The sequence below is a fragment of the Coregonus clupeaformis genome, chromosome 10 (genome assembly GCF_020615455.1).
Source record: "Coregonus clupeaformis isolate EN_2021a chromosome 10, ASM2061545v1, whole genome shotgun sequence".
Classification (NCBI taxonomy): Eukaryota; Metazoa; Chordata; class Actinopteri; order Salmoniformes; family Salmonidae; genus Coregonus; species Coregonus clupeaformis.
This window is the reverse complement of record NC_059201.1, coordinates 58,821,973-58,841,388: the sequence shown is the minus strand read 5'-3', so window position 1 is coordinate 58,841,388 and position 19,416 is coordinate 58,821,973. Positions and strand designations below refer to the sequence as shown.

Here is a 19,416-nt window from a genome sequence, read left to right as displayed (position 1 = left end):
TGGGGGCTATTGTCTGGCAGCAGACGGGGCAGCCCTGTGAGATTAGACCAGCAAAGCTAAGTGTCTCTAACGGGATTACAATCTGAGCACTGCAGCGCTGGGTCAGATGGGCTCAGATTAATGTGATTTATCGGCACTGTAAACAATGCACAATGCTAATGGTACCAAGACTACGCCTCAGAACAAAATGTCAACACTAATGTTTGTTTAGGTCAGCAGGGCACGCAGTACTTAAAGGCTTTAAAAGCCATTATTTGGCTTCTTTTTTTGTTTGGATAAAAAGGAAATGCCATACATTTATCTGCTTTATTTACAACATATACCATAATTTATGGTCAACGTTCTATCCTGAACTGAGTGCTTGTCCTCAACAAAGAGAATGTCAGCACAACTATTATGAAACAGGCTTCTTTGAACATAAAACGTTTGGGTTGTTCTTGCCATGCATATGTTGACAGAAACATGATATCTACTTGCTATATATTTCTTTATCTATCTTTCACTAAGCAAAACCCATTGGTACAGCCCTATAGGCCTGATCAAATAGTGGAAAATAGACCAGATTCTATCATATTGTAGCAAATACTCAAACTGTCAGGCTAAAATCATACCCATTACACCAAGGGCCTCGAGGTTGCTAGGTTTTGTACTGCTAAGGTCACTACAGTATGATATTTTGGCTCTCAAATATCATCTAATTGTGGCTAAAACTCAACATAAAGGGTAATTGTGCTAAAAGGTAAATACAAAATAAATGCCCTTCAACAATTAATTAAGCTGATTCTGTACTATTGCATTACTCATTCAACTGGTCTATTCATTTGCCATAATGTCTTTATAGTCATCGTGTTCACCTAACCCTGCTTTTCTTCTCCCCAGAAACCAGAAAGTGATTTCCAGAAACCGTTTTCCGATTTGAGTCAGGGCCATTGAACAGTTTGTCGCTGCACATCGAGGTAGATGGAAATTCATTGACGTGTTATAAGGGCAACATTTGCATAAGACAACACCTCACAATGTCTACCAGGTCAGGCTGTCTGCCAGATTTCCCTCCAAGATCTCCATATACCCAGGCAAAGCTACGATGCTAAGGAAAGTAACACCAAACACAGTGCCACAGAGCAACATATATATAAATGGGCACCACTTCCAACTGAGACAACAGCATTTCCTCTTATTCAAGAGCAAGCAGGCTGTACTCTGTGATAAGGGTTAGTGTTTTTGGGGAGGCGGGACGTTGAGGAGGTATTGTACCTTCTCAAGTGCACACACACAGCAAGCAACTCATCATAATTGCATGACACTAGCAGCAAACACTCTACACACAATCTGTATGGTAAGTTTGTAAATCTGTATTGTACATCGAAATGGTAATTGACGTTCACAGACAATGTACGGATGAACAAGGTTAGAACTAGATTCCTTGTGGACTATAGCATAGATGTGTATAAAACAGAGTGTATGAATATCACAACAACAGTAGATAGGTCTCTATCTAGCCAGACAGGAGAGTAGCCACCTCTCTTAACTGGTATGACGTTCCATTCAGGGGTTAGCGCACCAGCGACAGACGGTGGAGCATGGGCAGGGTGCAGGACAGTTGTATGGGGGATGTTTGGGTGAGTAAATGCAGACTCAACTTGGAAAGGAAGGGAGGGGGTTGACATAATGTGTCTAGTTTTTGGGATATTTTGCTCAGAGACATATTACAGCTCATCTTGACTCATCCCTATTGTAAAGTATGGATTATATTGGCTGCGTTCTTTGCAGTAATTCAGCCCTAAAGAAGCTACATTTGAAGATAAAGTTCACATTTTGCAGTCTGTGGCATAACAACTGAATAACTTCATTGACGGTCTTGCTTTACAGTTATATTGTTGAATAGGGCACTTGGATGATAAAAGAGTATCATAATGTTCTTGCCACATAAGAAAAGACAAATAACAATCAATCATAGAGAGATCATTGGTGGATGCAAATAACCAAATGTTTGTCAGATCTGTGTTTAACCCATGTCTACAGTATATCTGTTTTTCTACCAAATGTACAGTATACTGGGATTACAGATGCATATTCAATACTGTTTAAAAGCTTAATAAGTCCATGAGCAAAACTACAAGAAAACTATCGATCAAACAAATCTCAGGGATTGTCAAATAGAAACAAACAATGAAAATAATAAGAGGGACAATAACCATACATATTTGGGGCACCAAGGTACAGTAGTCTCAATGGAATCAATGACAGCCAGCTACACTTTTGTGGAACAGACATGCAAACAAATGCATTAAGATGAGGAAAGAGAGAGAAAAAAATATACAAACAGAAGGAGAAGGAGGAAACAAACAAAGTCATGTATATAAAAGAACAGAAGAAAGAAATCTGGCTATGGAGCAATAATCACCTTCACTGGGGATGACAAGTATGTACGGCGTGGTATTTTGTCCCCTACCTATTACCACTAAGAACAAGGTTTATAGTTCCCGGTTAGCATGCATGAGAGAAAAAAGAAACAAAGAAAAATAGTCTAAAAAAAAGATGCCTTCATTGTTTCAATTGAACATTTATCACAGTAGTAGGGAAAATTCAAGTGATATTGCTAGAACATTTTGAAAAAAAAAACTATGGGCAGTATGATTATATAGATGGCTGAATATATGAAATTCAACAAGAGTCTGATAGCTTCCATTAACGGAAAATGGCAAAGTAGTAGAAGTGTTCCTGATAGCATCTTCGGATCTATAAATCTATTTCAGAGGAATATTTTAGAGGTTTGATTCTCAGTGCATGTGAATGGGACATTGGAATGAAAGCATTGGTAATAACCTTTGATTCTGACTGGAAGGGGAAAAAAATGAGATGGAATAAAAAAAAAAATGAAGAAAAAAATGAAAAATAAAACGAAATATCTTTGAACTTTGTGGCAGTTTTGATCTAAAATTGGATCTCTAAACTTTTAAGATGTCCATATTAGGTCAGCCTCAATCTTAGCAACATAGCCTTTGTTTATCAAACAGGAAACTCAAGAAACTCAAATTCCATGTTAACAATTATGACCCCCCAATTTCCATACAGATTATATACAGTATTTAACTATCAAATGCAATCATATTGAAATAATCAAGCTGTGTATTCGTACGTGAAGAGATGAAGGGCCACAAAGTTTAAAGCATGTATTTTCCAAAGCAGACATGCAATCAGTGTGTCTACAAGTGTAGACTCCAAACACGGTAAAGAGATCAATTCAGAACAGGAGGATGGCGAGAGAAAAGAATGGAAAGAATAGAGCCCACTGATGATGAGAAATGTTTGACACAGACAAAAAAGCGTGGAAATCTATAACTACATCAAAAGAGTATTGTCTGTGCAAATGTATGTCTGAAAAGATTAACAGAAACTTAAATAGGGAATGGGAAGGAAAGCAAACAGAATAATGAAAAGGTATTTTCTCTGTGGGTGAACAGTTTTCTTTTCACCATCCATTACATTAATGGAGGTTGTCCTTCGATACTACTGATCCTTAATGTGATATTTTATAAAGATGGTTCGGAGAAAATAAAATAAATGGAATGGAGAGAAAAAGAAAAGTTGCACAGAATCTTGGACTGTATAGACCCAAAACCATGCAGGTTCAACACTGACAAGAGTTTGGGGCTTATGGTCACTTATACCTTTAAAATAGGGACAGTCTACTTCTATGCAGGTGTACCTCTCTCAATACAAGTAACATTCATTAGGCCCAGTTGACTTGTTAAACATGTATCTCTCTGATTTCATTGCATTTAACAGTTTAACAGAATATAACCCTGTGAGCATTTTTTTAAAGGTCCAATGCAGCCATTTTCATCTCAATATTAAATCATTTCTGGGTAAAAAATGAAGTACCTTACTGTGATTGTTTGAAATTAAAATGGTCAAACAGTAACAAAAATAGGTCCTTAGTAAAGAGCAATTTCTCAAGCAAGAATTTTGCTAGGACTGTCTGGGAGTGGTCTTAGTGGGAAGGGGGACACTGAAACTAGCTTTTTATTGGCAGAGAGGTTTGGAACTACCTTTCTTATTGGTCTATTAAACAATTTGCCGCCTGGTGATGTCACCATTCAGGCCAAAACTCTATCCCACCACAACAGGCTGAAATTTCTGGCGGTCTTTTCAAAGAGCTCTTAAACAAAAAGGGCATTATCATCATTTTCACAATTTCACAGTATTATTCCAACCTCATAGTGTATAAAACACAGGGGGAAAAAATGTTTTTACTGCACTGGGCCTTTAATCCATTAAGTACTGTATTTCCTACGCATAGAACATATTAAAATTGTTCTCATACCTTTAGTAGCCAGTCTCACACAGTTGATTTTGGTTTCCTGAAAAGACAGAGAGAGACAGAGAGTTGTTCAATGATATTGTCCCAACACAGTGATTTCCATCACTCTACTCATGTTCTAGTGCAGGGGTAGGCAACCCTGGTCCTGGAGGGCCGCAGGCACTTCATGTTTTTGATTTAACCGACCTGGAAGACCAGGTGTGTTGAATTTAGGCAATCACTGAACTGATCAATTAGCTCAGTTGGTCAGGTGTGGTGCCTAGTTGGAACAAAATCCTGCAGTACCTGCAGCACTCCAGGAACAGGGTTGCCTAACCCTTTTCTAGTGGATTTGGGATTGAAATATAACAAGACAGCACAAGAGAAGAATGGGAATGGGGAAGGGGTTCAGAAAATACAGACATTTCAGTCATAGTACTGCATACACTTCAGAAAACTGTTGACCCCAAAAGCAGTGAGGGCATTTGTTCTCCAAATGGCATCCACTAGGTCAGTTGTGGTTCTCAACCTTTTTTGGTTACTGTCCCCTCAATCACATTTTGCTCTGTTGGGAGTACCCCCTAAGTACCCCCTCGTGCATTTTACCAGTAGTCCTATGTTCTTATGAGTCTTCCCAAGTACCCCCTTTGGATAGGTCATGTACACCCAGGGGCACACGTACCCCAGGTTAAGCATCACATTTGATTGAAAAAAGCGAATCACCATCAATAATCTAGGCGCCATCGCCATATTCAAATGAAGACAGGAAAACCTAGTCCTATATCTAGGCGGATGGTTCGACTTCCCAGACTCTGTATGAAGAAACGCTATTAGCGAGACGCTAAACCACTGAAACGGCGTCTACCAGAGTCATTGAGAGAAATAATTGTCATATGTATGTGCTGCACTCAGGGTCATGGCCTGGCTGTCAGTTGGTAATTAGTGAAAGGGTCCGTGTAAAAATATCTATACAGAGCCAGCCTGTCACAAGGCCACACAGATGCTGCCGCCACTAATCGCTCAGCACTAGTAGCTAGCTAGCTCTTGTCCGCACTAGCTCTGGTGTGCACTAGCTCTGATGTGCACTAGCTCGGGTGCGCACTAGCTAAGTATGTTGACACTGGTATTGTGCTGGAGATTATGTAAATGAGGTTGAAAAGTGGTGGAGTTTACCTTTAACATAAGTGCTATTATTCAAAAGTAATCAACAGTAATATTTTTCTCTTACATAGTCTGGGGGGTAATACAGAAGATAGCCCTTTTTGGTAAAATACCAAGAACAGCTCAAATAAGCAAAGAGAAACAACAGTCCATCATTACTTTAAGACATGAAGATCAGTCAATACAGAACATTTCATCATAGCGCTTGATGGTTTTTGCGACTGCACTTGAAGAAACGTTCAAAGTTCTTGAAATGTTCTGTATTGACTGATATTTTACCAAATAGGGCTATCTTCTGTTTGGGGGTGTTTTTCTGCTAAGGGGACAGGACAACTTCACCGCATCAAAGGGACGATGGACGGGGCCATGTACCGTCAAATCTTGGGTGAGAACCTCCTTCCCTCAGCCAGGGCATTGAAAATGGGTCGTGGATGGGTATTCCAGCATGACAATGACCCAAAACACATGGCCAAGGCAACAAAGGAGTGGCTCAAGAAGAAGCACATTAAGGTCCTGGAGTGGCCTAGCCAGTCTTCAGACCTTAATCCCATAGAAAATCTGTGGAGGGAGCTGAAGGTTGAGTGCAAACCTGGTGGCCAACTACAAGAAACGTCTGTGATTGCCAACAAGGGTTTTGCCACCAAGTACTAAGTCATGTTTTGCAGAGGGGTCAAATACTTATTTCCCTCATTAAAATGCAAATCAATTTATAACATTTTTGACATGCATTTTTCTGGGTTTTTTGTTGTCACTGTTCAAATAAACCTACCATTAAAATTATAGACTGATCATGTCTTTGTCAGTGGGAAAACATACAAAATCAGGAGTAAAAACAAACTAAATAGAATTATTGTAAAATTGACTGTGTCCATAAAATGTATATAGTATGTATAAACTGAAAGTAGAGGCCTAAGCGTTGTTGTTCCATAGGACCACTTTAAACCGTACACTCCACAGAGCTGGGCTTTACAGAAGAGTGGCCAGAAAAAAGTAATTGCTTAAAGAAAGAAATAAGCAAACACGTTTGGTGTTTGCCAAAAGGCATGTGGAGACTCCCCAAACATATGGAAGAAGGTACTCTGGTCAGATGAGACTAAAATTGAGCTTTTTGGCCATCAAGGAAAACACTATGTCTGGTGCAAACCCAACACCTCTCATCACCCCGAGAACACCATCCCCACAGTGAAGCATGGTGGTGGCAGCATCATGCTGTGGGGATTTACTCACTAACTGTAAGTCACTCTGGATAAGAGCGTCTGCTAAATGACTAAAAATGTAAATGTAAAATGTTTTTCATCGGCAGGGACTGGGAAACTGGTCAGAATTGAAGGAATGACGGATGGCGCTAAATACAGGGAAATTCTTGAGGGAAACCTGTTTCAGTCTTCCAGAGATTTGAGACTGGGACGGAGGTTCACCTTCCAGCAGGACAATGACCCTAACCATACTGCTAAAGCAACACTCAAGTGGTTTAAGGGGAAAACATTTAAGTGTTTTGGAATGGCCTAGTCAAAGCCCAGACCTCAATCCAATTGAGAATCTGTGGTATGACTTAAAGATTGCTGTACAACAGCGGAACCCATCCAACTAGAAGGAGCTGGGGCAGTTTTGTCTTGAAGAATGGGCAAAAATCCCAGCGGCTAGATGTGCCAAGCTTATAGAGACATACCCCAAGAGACTTGCAGCTGTAATTGCTGTAAAAGGTGGCTTTACAAAGTATTTACTTTGGGGGGTGAATAGTTATGCATGCTAAAGTTTTCAGTTTTTTGTCTTATTTCTTGTTAGTTTCACAATAAAACATTGTTTGCATCTTCAAAGTGGTAGGCATGTTGTGTAAATCAAATGATACAAACCCCCCTAAAATCAATTTTAATTCCAGGTGTAAGGCAACAAAATAGGATAAATGCCAAGGGGGGTGAATTATTTCGCAAGCCACTGTAGAGGCATGATTGCATGGAATTCTTTTCCATCTCAGATTGCTCAAGTGAACAGCAAACCTGGTTTAAAAAAAAACAGAAAGTAACACCTCACGGCACAACGCCTCTCCCCTATTTGACCTAGATATTTTGTGTACTGATATGTAGTCTATGTGTGACGTTTTAAATATATGTAGTTCTGTCCTTGAGCTGTCTGTCTATTAATGTTCTCTGTTATGTCATATTTCATGTTTTGTGTGGACCCCAGGAAGAGAAGCTGCTGCTTTCGCAACTGCTAATGGGGATCCTAATAAAATACCAATACCGAATACCTCTCTCTCTCTCTCAGATCTTATCAATTAAGCAGTAACACATGACTGTCAACCAGATCATATTGCCAGGCTGCCTAGTAATCATCACCTTTAAATGTATAGTGTATGTAGAGTATGCATGTACACACACACACGTATGCAGGCATACACACACACACATGCACTCCCCCCATGAACATACCCAACTGTAAATGACCTGAGGGGTTAGTAACAAATGACAGACTGGGGAAACGATTAGTCTTATTTCAGGCGCTGCCTCATATCTGGCTTCAGGATGTACCATCATTAATTTAGTTTTTCCAATCACTTTAGTACATTTTTCAGATGTAAGTGGTATATTTTCTGAACTGTCCCCCTATCTTATGTTCTCTACCCACAGAAATGCAGGGTTTGCAGACTTTGTGGATGGGTTGTACGGATTACAAAAGGAAACTCAGCCGTGAGTTGCCCAGTGATCAAACCTCTAGACGAGCTGAATGCCTTCTATGCTCGCTTCAAGCAAACAACACTGAGCCAGGCATGAGAGACCCTGCTGTCCCGGATGACTGTGTGATCTCGCTCTCCGTGGCCGATGTGTGTAAGACTTTTAAACAGGTTAACACTCGCAAGGCTGCTGGGCCAGACAGAATACCAGGGCACATTCACAGAACATGTGAAGACCAGCTGGCAACTGTCTTCCCTGACATTTTCAACATATCTGCTCTATTCGGTGCATGTGACAAATAAAAATGTCATTTTTTGTTTAGAATCACTGATTGTGCATTCATTGTGGTTTCACATATCTTTCACCCGAGTCGTTAATGCAAAATCAAAGTTTTCCGTGGAATACCATGAGAAAATGTTGTTTAGTTACCAATACATCAGATAATGATAGGCTCACGATTTAGTCATTTGAACTACCATTTAATCCAAAAGCAAAAATACACATTTTAAAGTGCTGAATAGAAAGAACATTCATACAGTATTTGACTATAACTTGACATGCATTTAAAGTGAATATTGCATGTTGAATATGTATCCAAATTAAAATAGTTATTTGGTGCAGTGAACAAGTGACAGTGAATTTGTTTGTTGTTCTCAGTCAATTGAAAATGTGCTTAGGGTTTTGAAACATGAGCCATTTTGATTATCTGTTTTGATTTTTGTGCTTGTGAAAATGTACCACATACTTGTAAAAATTGCACCAAAGTGATTGAAAAAAACTGTAAATTAACCTGGGTATAAGGCCAAACCCTGGCTGATGGCTTCATGCGGTGCGGAGTCCGTGCAAAGCCAGTGTGTGAAATGCACCCTGCATTGTTTTCCCTGGCCACTTGGATGTACTTTGGGCCTTTGAGAAATTAACTGCCACCATAGGGGAAAAGGGGTGACAGTCAATATGCACTTCCTCTGTCAAGGCTGGTTTGTCTCATTTATACACACTTGGCTGGGCGATCTACCATAGAACCAAACTGATTAGGCTGTTGCGGCGGGGGAATTGGTGTATCGTACGCGGCTGGTCCTTCTTCATGGGGCTACAAGCACCGGTGACACTTCTATGTTTGCCATTGAGGTTGGAAATCATCTGGTGTTTTCAAGTCGATTTTCCCATGGAGGAACATGTTGGCTTAACTCTCTTGACATAGAAAAATGGCACCTTTGGATAACTCCTGCAAAAAAGAACTGGGACCAGTGGAGTGCAGTGATACTCCCAATATCTTCACACCTTGAAGCTCAATACCTACTCAAAATTACCTTGATTGCAGTTAAGTAGCTTGGTGTGCTATATTAAATGTCTGGGATGGAGGTTAGGTCAGCCAATGGGAATCAACTTTACTTGACGTGTTGTACACTTGACATACTGCAGTCTTAAAAAGTCAATCATGTCAGTTCACAGTATGACAAATGACAGCTTTGATATATCAAACGGTTATGACTGTATGTCAACAAACTTTGGTAAAATCTTACTGACTGAGTGTCCCAGGACAAGACAGACACGCCAGACTGTCAAACATAACGATAACTCTACTGGACCCACTCTGAACTTACTACTGAACTTACTCTTCCTTTCCTAGTTTTTCTCCTTTTCCTGTGCTGCAAAGGAAACTCAACAGAACAAACAGTGCCAGGCTACACAGCCCCTTATTCCAAGGTTTTTCAGGCAAGACCAAGACAAATGGATGCACATGCTACGTTAGCGCAGCTACAAGATCTGAATGAAAGCGATTCAGATGGTGCGGAAGAAATTAATCATGCCATCTCTGATGATGTGGTCCTCTGTAGCTCAATTGGTAGAGCATGGCGCTTGTAACGCCAGGGTAGTGGGTTCGGGACCACCCATAAGTAAAAATGTATACACACATGACTGTAAGTCGCATTGGATAAAAGCGTCTGCTAAATGGCATATTATATATTATATATTATTATATATTATTATATGATTATTCTTCTGATTCTGAGCCCCAGCCTGACCCTACACATCTGAGGCCTAAGCACAAAAAAGCCACAATGGTGCTCACTGCCACCACCAAATGAAACAGTGAGACAGGAGAAAGGAAGGGACGGCACCGTTTGGATAGAACAAGCCGGTGACAATGCTACGGGCTGATTATCAGCACAAAATGTCATCACTGAGAAAGCAGGCCCTACATCTCAAGCAAAAAACAACATAAACAACTCACTCACCAGCCTCCGTTGTTTATGAGACATGGACATGCTACAGCACATCAGGTACTGTGGCTGAGGCGCACAGGGAGCAAGGAGACACAGTGGGATCTGTCTGTTGATGAGCTGGAAGTGTTAACTTCATTCCTGTATGTCCGTGGAGCATTCGGTGGAAAGAGTGTGTATATGGAAAGCTTCTGGTCAAACATGTATGGGAAACTTTTCTTTGGAGAAACCATGTCACGGGATCGCTTCAGAGAGATCATGCGTTACCTCTATTTTGATGACAAAGAAACGAGAACGCGACGGCTGGAAACAGAGAAATTTGCCATGGTATCCGACGTATGGAACAAGTTCTACAGAACAGCATTGCATGTTACAAACCAGGAGAGAACATCCCTGTTGATGAACAATTGTTCCCAACAAAGGCTTGTTGAGGCTTTACGCAATACATTGTGAGTACGGTCCTGCATTAAATGACATTCAGCATATAAAGGCTTCATAAAGCCTTCATAATGCCATCATAAGCACCAATGTCAAATGTGACATAACCCACTATGTCGAATATGATATAAACATGTGCTTTATAAAGGGTGACATGTTGTGCTGAAGGATGGCATACACTCTAAAATGATGTCATGTTAGTCACATTTCACCTAATCTCGTTCCCAAACACTTCCGTCCAAATGCGTGGAAGATCTGGTGGACCAACGCATCAAACTTGGCCATCATTAGTTAGGGTTAGGTTTAAAAGAAGAAAATAAATTGGTTGATATCCCAGGCTTATACGTGCTGTGTGTGCAATAGCCTGGGGACAACGTTACACCAAGAAACACTTCCCTTGATGAAAGAAATGTAAAGTGTATTTCTTCTGGAACCAAGTTACATATTCCTCAGTACACAAACATGCACACAACAAAAATTAGCCATACCGTGCAGTGCTGGGCCCAGTCAGGTCTTTGACACATTTACCCACTCCCCCGCTGAAAGATCAGCCTCAAAATGTTGCCACCATTGTAACAGGTTGTAATCAAGCTGTGGTCTCCAGCATGGGAACAGAAGAGGTGCGGTAGTCTCAGGTTGGAATACTCCAAATAATCTTGGTTCTGACACACACAAACGCAAGCTTTGCAGGTCCATCAACCCATTGAAATACCTCTGACACCCTAAAGTAACCTGTGGATCATGAGAGAACCTTCATTAATAAGCAGAACCTTAATAACCTATTTATTGACACTTCATGTAGTGTCCTGTAATACTTAGTTTAAAGTGAGACACCTTCGGTCACTCATACCACATCCATAAAGACTCTATATCGCATGATGCTGTACTTACTATGACGTCAGACACCTTTGGTAATTCATAACACATACATAGAGGTTTAATGATGCAAACACAAATATAATAACACTTAGGGAATTATCACTAACAGTTAAAACAAATAAACATTAAAGACATGTTTAAACCATACATTTGCTTTTATTTGTGCACATTTGAATAAGATGAGAAAAAAGAAGAAGCCCGGCCTCAAGGCCTTCCTCAAAGCTTTTGTGAGTTTTTTTACAAATTAGCACCCTTATGTAGACATAACTCCACCCACATCTTTTCCATGTGTCGAATGGGGTTGGAGTCGAGGGAAAATATGTAAGTATTACCAAATATAACAATGTGCATTTCATAAATATTCTAATAAAGTGTGTACACAAAACCACAATGAGGACATCGACCCACCAAGCAATTTTTCATAAATCATTGGGTACAGCGCAAGAAAAAAGTCAGAGTAATCTGAAATGGGGGCATTAATTCATGTTCACATTTACAACATAACATACATAGGCATCCAATGAGAGCGAATTCCCTACAGACAGCGACTCCAGCTACCATTGCACACAGACTGTTTTTTTTGCCCGAAAGCAGTACAACAAGGCTCCACAAAAGAAAATAAACGATGTAGGAGAGGCAAGAGGTCAAAGAGGGGATCAGTAACACAGGCCATGGACACGGAGCTACAGCAGCACGTGGTAATTAACCTCTCCAAAAAAGAGCTCACTGACGCACAAGACTCAGTCTTTTCTAAGGGCCTCGCTTTTGTACCTACATGCACAGACAAACCATTTAATATGAAAGTAGATCTGCTTAAATTCTTTCGCAAGATTAAACTTAAGCACGTGTTTTCTCAAAACACTTTTTCTGTCCTAGAAACCCAACAAAGAACTGGTACCCATTTTAAGCCCAAAAGCAAATTCTGTCCTATAGTTAACAACTCCTCGATTAATACCTATTGTAGGTTAGTCGAACAAGAAGCCATGTCAGTATATACGAGAAAAACAAACCATATTCAGAAGAACCTCACTAGGACAGAAGAACAGGCACTCAATGAACGAATGAAAGATTCATCTTTGGTTATCAAACCTGCAGACAAGGGGGGTGCTGTGGTCATTTTAGATTATGAAAAATACAAAGAAGAGATTCAGAGACAACTCAGTAATGAACGTTTCTATAGAAAACTGAGTGTTGATCCAACACAGGTGTTCCAAAGGGATATATGCTCTAATCTGGAGCAAAACCTGAATATGAATACCTTTGCTGCAAATGTGCCATATGTCCATGCCTGTACATTTTGCCATAATTACACAAACCTAAAACACAACAAGGCAATTATCCAGGCAGAACAGGGGTTGTAGGAATAGGCTCAATGCTATAGCCATTGTCGAACTTCATAGACTATTTTATTAAATCTCATGTGCAAGCATTGCCATCATATTTGAAAGACTCTATGGACTTCATAAACAAGATCTCACCAATAATGGGATTAACAGAAGAATGTATTTTGGTCACATTAGATGTTGAGAGTCTATATACCAGCATTCCCCATACGGGGGCTGGCAACCCTAGCTCACTATTTGAGAGACCGAGATACTAACAAGTACCCACCAAAACGTTATTCTAGAGCTGGCTGAATGTGTTTTGACGTATAACTATTTCAGGTTTGATGATGAATACTACCTCCAAACGAATGGAACATGGATTGGCTCCACATTCGCTCCGTGCTATGCTAACCTTTATGTGGGTCTTTTTGAAGAACGTTTTGTTAACAATGAAAACGAAAATCCACTTTTGAATAAAGTCCTGAAGTGGTATTGATATGTTGACGACATTCTTTGCATATGGGGAGGAACGGGAGAAGAGCTGTCAGACTTTATGGCATTACTCAATGACCATTGACCCCAATCTCAAATTCACTATTGAATGTGACACTAAACGTGTTCATTACCTCGATATGTGGATTGAGAAATCAAATGGAACCCCGTTTATAACTCTGTATAGAAAAGAAACGGACAGAAATACTCTATTACAAGGGGGACAGCTTCCACCCTGAGCCATTAAAAAAAGAGTACTTCCAAGAAGCCAGTTTTTCAGACTGAGCCATATATGCCACTCCACAGAGGACTATCTAGAAAAAGCAGCGGAGATGCGCAATAGTTTTCTAAGAAGAGGCTACTCTCCACTATGAGTGGATGAAGCTCTTAATTTGGCATTGGGGAAAACACAAGATGAACTGCTACAGAAAAGACCCACTAGAGCTAAAGAACACTCTGTAATGTTCACCACCACATATACTTTGAACTCGCGCAAAGTGGGAGATGCTGTCAAGAAACACTGGCATGTTTAATCATCGGACCCAGCTTTGCCAGCTGAATTTAAGAATCCACCACTTATTGTATATAGAGAGGTCACAATTTATTTGTTTCTGGCCATTTTGAGCCTGTAATCGAACCCACAATTGCTGATGCTCCAGATACTCAACAAGTCTCAAGAAGGCCAGTTTTATTGCTTCTTTAATCAGCACAACCATTTTCAGCTGTGCTAACATAATTGCAAAAGGGTTTTCTAATGGTCAATTAGCCTTTTAAAGTGATAAACTTGGATGAGCAAACACAACGTGCCATTGGAACACAGGACTGATGGTTGCTGATAATGGGCCTCTGTACGCCTATGTAGATATTCCATTACAAATCAGTCGTTTCCAGCTACAATTTATTTCCAAAACAAGGAAATTTCTAAGTGACCCCAAACTTTTGAACGGTAGTGCTTATTAAAGAGCAGTGATACTATCAAGAGCAGTGATACTATAAAGAGCAGTGATACTATCAAGAGCAGTGATAATATCAAGTGCGGGTTTCTTCTTTTTTTCTCATCTTATTTCAACTGTTACCATGCACCTGCAAAAAAGATAGCTCAGATGTGCGAGTGCCTTTTGCAATTGTACACATTTAAAACAATATAAATACAAAAGTCCAGTAATACAATTATATTGAACATTACACAGGGCTGTGAATAGTGTAGAATGGTTCTTGCGTCTCTGCCTGCTGGAGGTACTGCATGTTGGTTCCGACCTTAAAAGTAACAACAAAGAAAGTTAGCAGGTCTGTTAGGAAAGGATTTTGTTACACCATCTGGATAAGGGCACTTCTGTGCTGCGCCAGAAACTCTAAATGGGAAGATGGGAAACTCCATTCAATTCATATGATTATATTCTTCTTTCATTTACCAATCTTATGACATGACTATGAGACGTGGCTCTATCTAGGAGGATTTTTTATTTAGCTAGCAACTGCTATGAAGTCACCGAAATTATTTGAAATAACGATTGAGGTAGCTACAGTATGTAATATAACTCAACAGTTAACTACTACAAACTAATTTAAATGACAATAAATAAAGGTTAACTTACTTGTTTTTCACTGTCCAGTGGAAGCACAAGTGGGCATTTGATTTGTGAACTCATCACATGATCAGTGTGTCGTCAGCAACAGTAAAAAAGTACTTCCAGGTCATGGAATTTCGAAAATGTTCTAAATAAAAGTCCCCCACTTAATAGTAGAAAAGTGTCAATAATCATTCATGATATATGAAAAAGCATTTTCTAAACATTAAACAATGATTCATATTTGTTCATATTTAAGTGACATTTGCATTACATTTGTGTTCCAAGGTCAAATATGTGAATCACTGTATTTGGAATACATTTTGGCTATTCTGGGTGCCGCAGTAAAAGTATTGTAGGGAATACTCAGTAGGGTCTGTAGATTGTATATATGGTGTAATTTCATGGGGCTCTGAATAATACAGTGTTGCTGGCCTTTTACTCCACCCATTCCATTGGCGGCCGAATCACATCACGTGCGCTTACCACACTACTGTAACCCGCTAACAAAACAACAGTGAAGGGCATGCTCATTGAATAAAAGGGCAACTACACTCAAAAATAGAAGTTTATTATATTTTTCCGAGACCTCAAAAGTAATCCCCTGATGTGGTTTAAGTATTGTTGTGAACACAGAGATCCAATTTAGTTATTCTTCTAATAAAAAGTGTGAAACAACTGGGGTAAACCAGAAAAAATTTGAGAAATCCGAACCCCAGAAAAAATATAAACTGATTTTAAAAGGCCTTACCAACGTTTTTAAAAGGCCCTACCAACGAGTGTGTGTCATCCTGCAGCAGAGCATTTTGAGGGAAGTTGAGGTCAGGTCCAATATGTGACTTGTTTCAGGAAACTAGGCATATGTCGCGCGTTACTACTTCACAGGAGCGTCATTTGAACGTAAACCTTTTTTTAAAATCTAAATGCGTTTTTTGGCAGAAATGCCTTCTGGAACGTGAACTTTCATGTGCCTTAATAACAAACGTGTATGCCATCTGTAAATACAAATACAAGTGTTAAATTATGAGCCTAGTTGGTTTAGCCGCGGAAAAGGACAGCAACCTTCCCACTAGCAATGATTGGCTGAGATAATGAGTGGGCTGGACATGCCGCTTCTGTCTATAATATGAGCTGGTCAGTATGTATAGGTAATTATTTCTAACGCTGCTTTTTTGAAAGATATCACGTAGTAGAAATGCATTAGTGTTGCTCTCCACTTTCTGGAGGACAGGGTTTTGAAATCAGTGGAATTAGAGTATGATAGCTAAGGAGAAAATTCTGGCATTTAATTGCAAAAATGCAGACAGAGTCGAAAAGAGAACACACAGAAGGCTGTTGTATAAAACACCTGTCTCTGGATTAAATCTTCAGACTGAGGGCAACCATGGCATCCGTGACAGAGAGGGAGAATCGTCCATCCATGTATACGGGTAAGATAGTCTAGCTAGCTACATTTTCCGATATTACACATTTCTAATTTGGTCATTTTCATTTCAAGTTAAAGTGTACTGTTAGCTAGCTAACTTTAGCTGGCTGGCTAGCTAGCTATGTAACATGTATGATCTGTGTAGTAATATTATTTGTATCTCAGAGTTATTTGCATTGCTAGTTATAGCCTAATGTTAGCTAGCTAACATTGTAGCTCAGCTGGTAGAGCACGGCGCTTGTAACGCCAGGGTAGTGGGTTCGATCCCCGGGATCACCCATACACAAAAATGTATGCACACATGACTGTAAGTCACTTTGGATAAAAGCGTCTGCTAAATGGCATATTATTATTATTATTATTATTGAACCTGGTTGGTTAGCTACCTGCCGATTCATGCAGGGTAGTAACGTTATAAGTTTGGATTATGGTTAATTGTTTAGCTAGGTAGCTACATGCCTAAACAAAAGACTCCACTATGCATGCAAGCAAATAGTTCAAGAGACTCTTTATGATGTCACTGTGACAACTGTCGATAGACGTAGCTGGTAAATTCGCTCTGGCTATTTACTACGATTTCAGAGCACTCTCGTCTGAGTGTGCCAGAGCACAGAATAACTGACGAATCTATGAATGCTCAACACCCATTAAATATGGCCGGTGTCAGTAAAATAATTAAATTGTTGCCAGCAGCACAAGTCGTCCAGGGTAGGGGAGGGAATGGCCGGCAGGGGATGTAGCTCAGTTGGTAGAGCATGGTGTTTGCAACGCCAGGGTTGTGGGTTCGATAAAATAATGTATGCGCTAACTGTAAGTCGCTCTGGATAAGAGCGTCTGCTAAATGACTAAAATGTAAAATGTAAAAATGTACAGTTGCAGTCACCAACGCTCTGGATAACATAAAAACAGACTAACCAATTCTGCTAGGGCGAGTAAAATGGTCAGAGTGAGGTGTTCTCTCATTTGTGTCTGGAAGTAGCTAGCAAGCTGCTGTTGTTATGTCAGGACACTCGGAACGCCATTGCGTGAAAACGCACACCGTGTAAGCGCAAGCTGACAATAATTTTAAAATGTGGAGAAAAAAAAATACATTATTGTCAACTTGTGTTTACATGGTGTGTGTTTTTCACGCAATGGCATCAGTTGGATTTCATTTAGCGGGTTTCCCTTGTCCTAACAGTAGCCTAACAGTAGGTGATATTATCGACAGATATTAATTATAATGCCATTATTGCTTTTGTGCTGATTTTTTATCAAGCACACTTGCCACTTATAATGATGTTTAGGCTACTGTTTTCATCATTTGACCACGCGTTTTGCTGACTGTGCGTCTTTGTGGTTGGGGTATTTTGTTTAAAAAATATATAATAATAATAATAAAAATAAGCTCTTACCGTGTTCCAACACATATGGTTTCTGTTTCATAGTTGTAACAAAGGCACAAATAAAATGTATTGAACACTCGAATTCCGCACTGAAAAAAATGATTCAGGTGGTTAGTAAATTATACTTGAAAATCTAATTATTTTGACATTAAAAAATGTAGTTGTCATCTTTACTTGAATATAATGAGTACTTTACTCTACGTCACTTGTTCAACCAACCTGAAATAAAAACATTAATTCAACATAATATAAATGCATAATCTAAACAACTAATTGTGTGTAAAAACAACTACAAGGAAAATTGTAAATTTTTCAATTTTCATAATATTTCCTTTCAATTTAAGTTGTTTAAGTTCTTCCAACACACTTGTCATGTGGCTCTGTTTTCAGAGGATTGTGGGTAATTTTGTTTTTTGTTACTTTATGATACCGTTACACAATGTTGTATGCATGTTTGAAGAACAAAAAGCACATTTCTATATTAGTATCAAACCGTTTGTTATGCTATGTGGTGTAATGGCTCATGATGAACGGATATCAAAACTGTTGGACAAATTGACGTTCAATGATGAGACAACCTATTAACTTAAATCCCTGGTATTGGTGGCAACTACCGTAAATCCCCTAGATTTTGAGACAGACTGATCAGAAGAAAGAAATGGAGGTGAATTCGGTAGTTCCACGAATAGAGTACATTTTGCATCCCTTTCACATTTTAAGCAGAAAAAGCCTGTTACATTAAGTGAAATGTCCTTTAATATAGACCACATGGAAAATTCAATAAATCTAATTTTTATATGAATAAAGACTTGCTAAAGTGCCAAAAATACTTATAGGAAGATTTTAACCCACTTAACCCCTAAATTACTCCATGTTTTCACCATCATTGTAAAGCCCTAGTTATTTTCTTGCTTTGACAAAGTCATTTCTGAAGATTATTTATTTCATGTGATTAGTGATTCATTACGTCTGTCCCTCATTTTAAGGTCAACCCTGTTACATGAACTGAGCTCTCGCTTTAATATGGTGAAATAATTCCTTTTCCAAATTCTTTTCCAAAAGAAACAATTAACAAATAATAGTCAAATCAGTGTTAAAGCAGGTGACCTGTTTCTACTCTCTTTGGCCATTTTCTGGTGTTCTGTGGTGGAAAACTGAGCGCATCGAATATAACATGTCAACCCTATTAATCATAGATAGGCTAGAAATAGGGGAGATTTATGGTTGATTTAAGATGAAAGCCTCAACCTGTTTCTCTAATGGCACTGTATTTACATTTATTATAGTCATTTTTTTAATTTACCCCTTGAGATGGGAAAACGTTGAACATGTGCTCTTTATGACAGAATGTTAAAATAAGTGAAATTATAATCTTTTTTACAAAGTTAAATTACCCAAAATGTACTCTATTCATGGTATGACCCAATTAACATAATAATCTCATCCTGTAGACTAGCTTACCCGTACAGCCACCTGCACTGTATCTGCGAGCTGTTGGCTATAGCGCACGTGCCAAGGCCAGAGTAGACACATTTGCTATTT

The 19,416-nt window shown here is 39.3% G+C and overlaps 1 protein-coding gene across 15 annotated transcripts in view; it reads right to left on the bottom strand.

Annotated features, from left to right (window-relative positions):
- ptprt (protein tyrosine phosphatase receptor type T) overlaps window positions 1-19,416 on the bottom strand; it is a 449,458-nt gene that overhangs the window by 136,123 nt on the left and 293,919 nt on the right. For 9 of the 15 annotated variants that reach the window (XM_041888816.2, XM_041888817.2, XM_041888819.2 and 6 more), the window contains exons 13-14: window positions 4,328-4,364; window positions 2,405-2,461 (exon numbers count right to left, since the gene is read on the bottom strand). In XM_041888816.2, the coding sequence (XP_041744750.2) occupies window positions 2,405-2,461; window positions 4,328-4,364 (94 nt within the window). The remainder of the gene's footprint in view (window positions 1-2,404; window positions 2,462-4,327; window positions 4,365-19,416) is intronic. The other 6 variants (XM_041888825.2, XM_041888827.2, XM_041888830.2 and 3 more) reach the window with 2 other exon arrangements.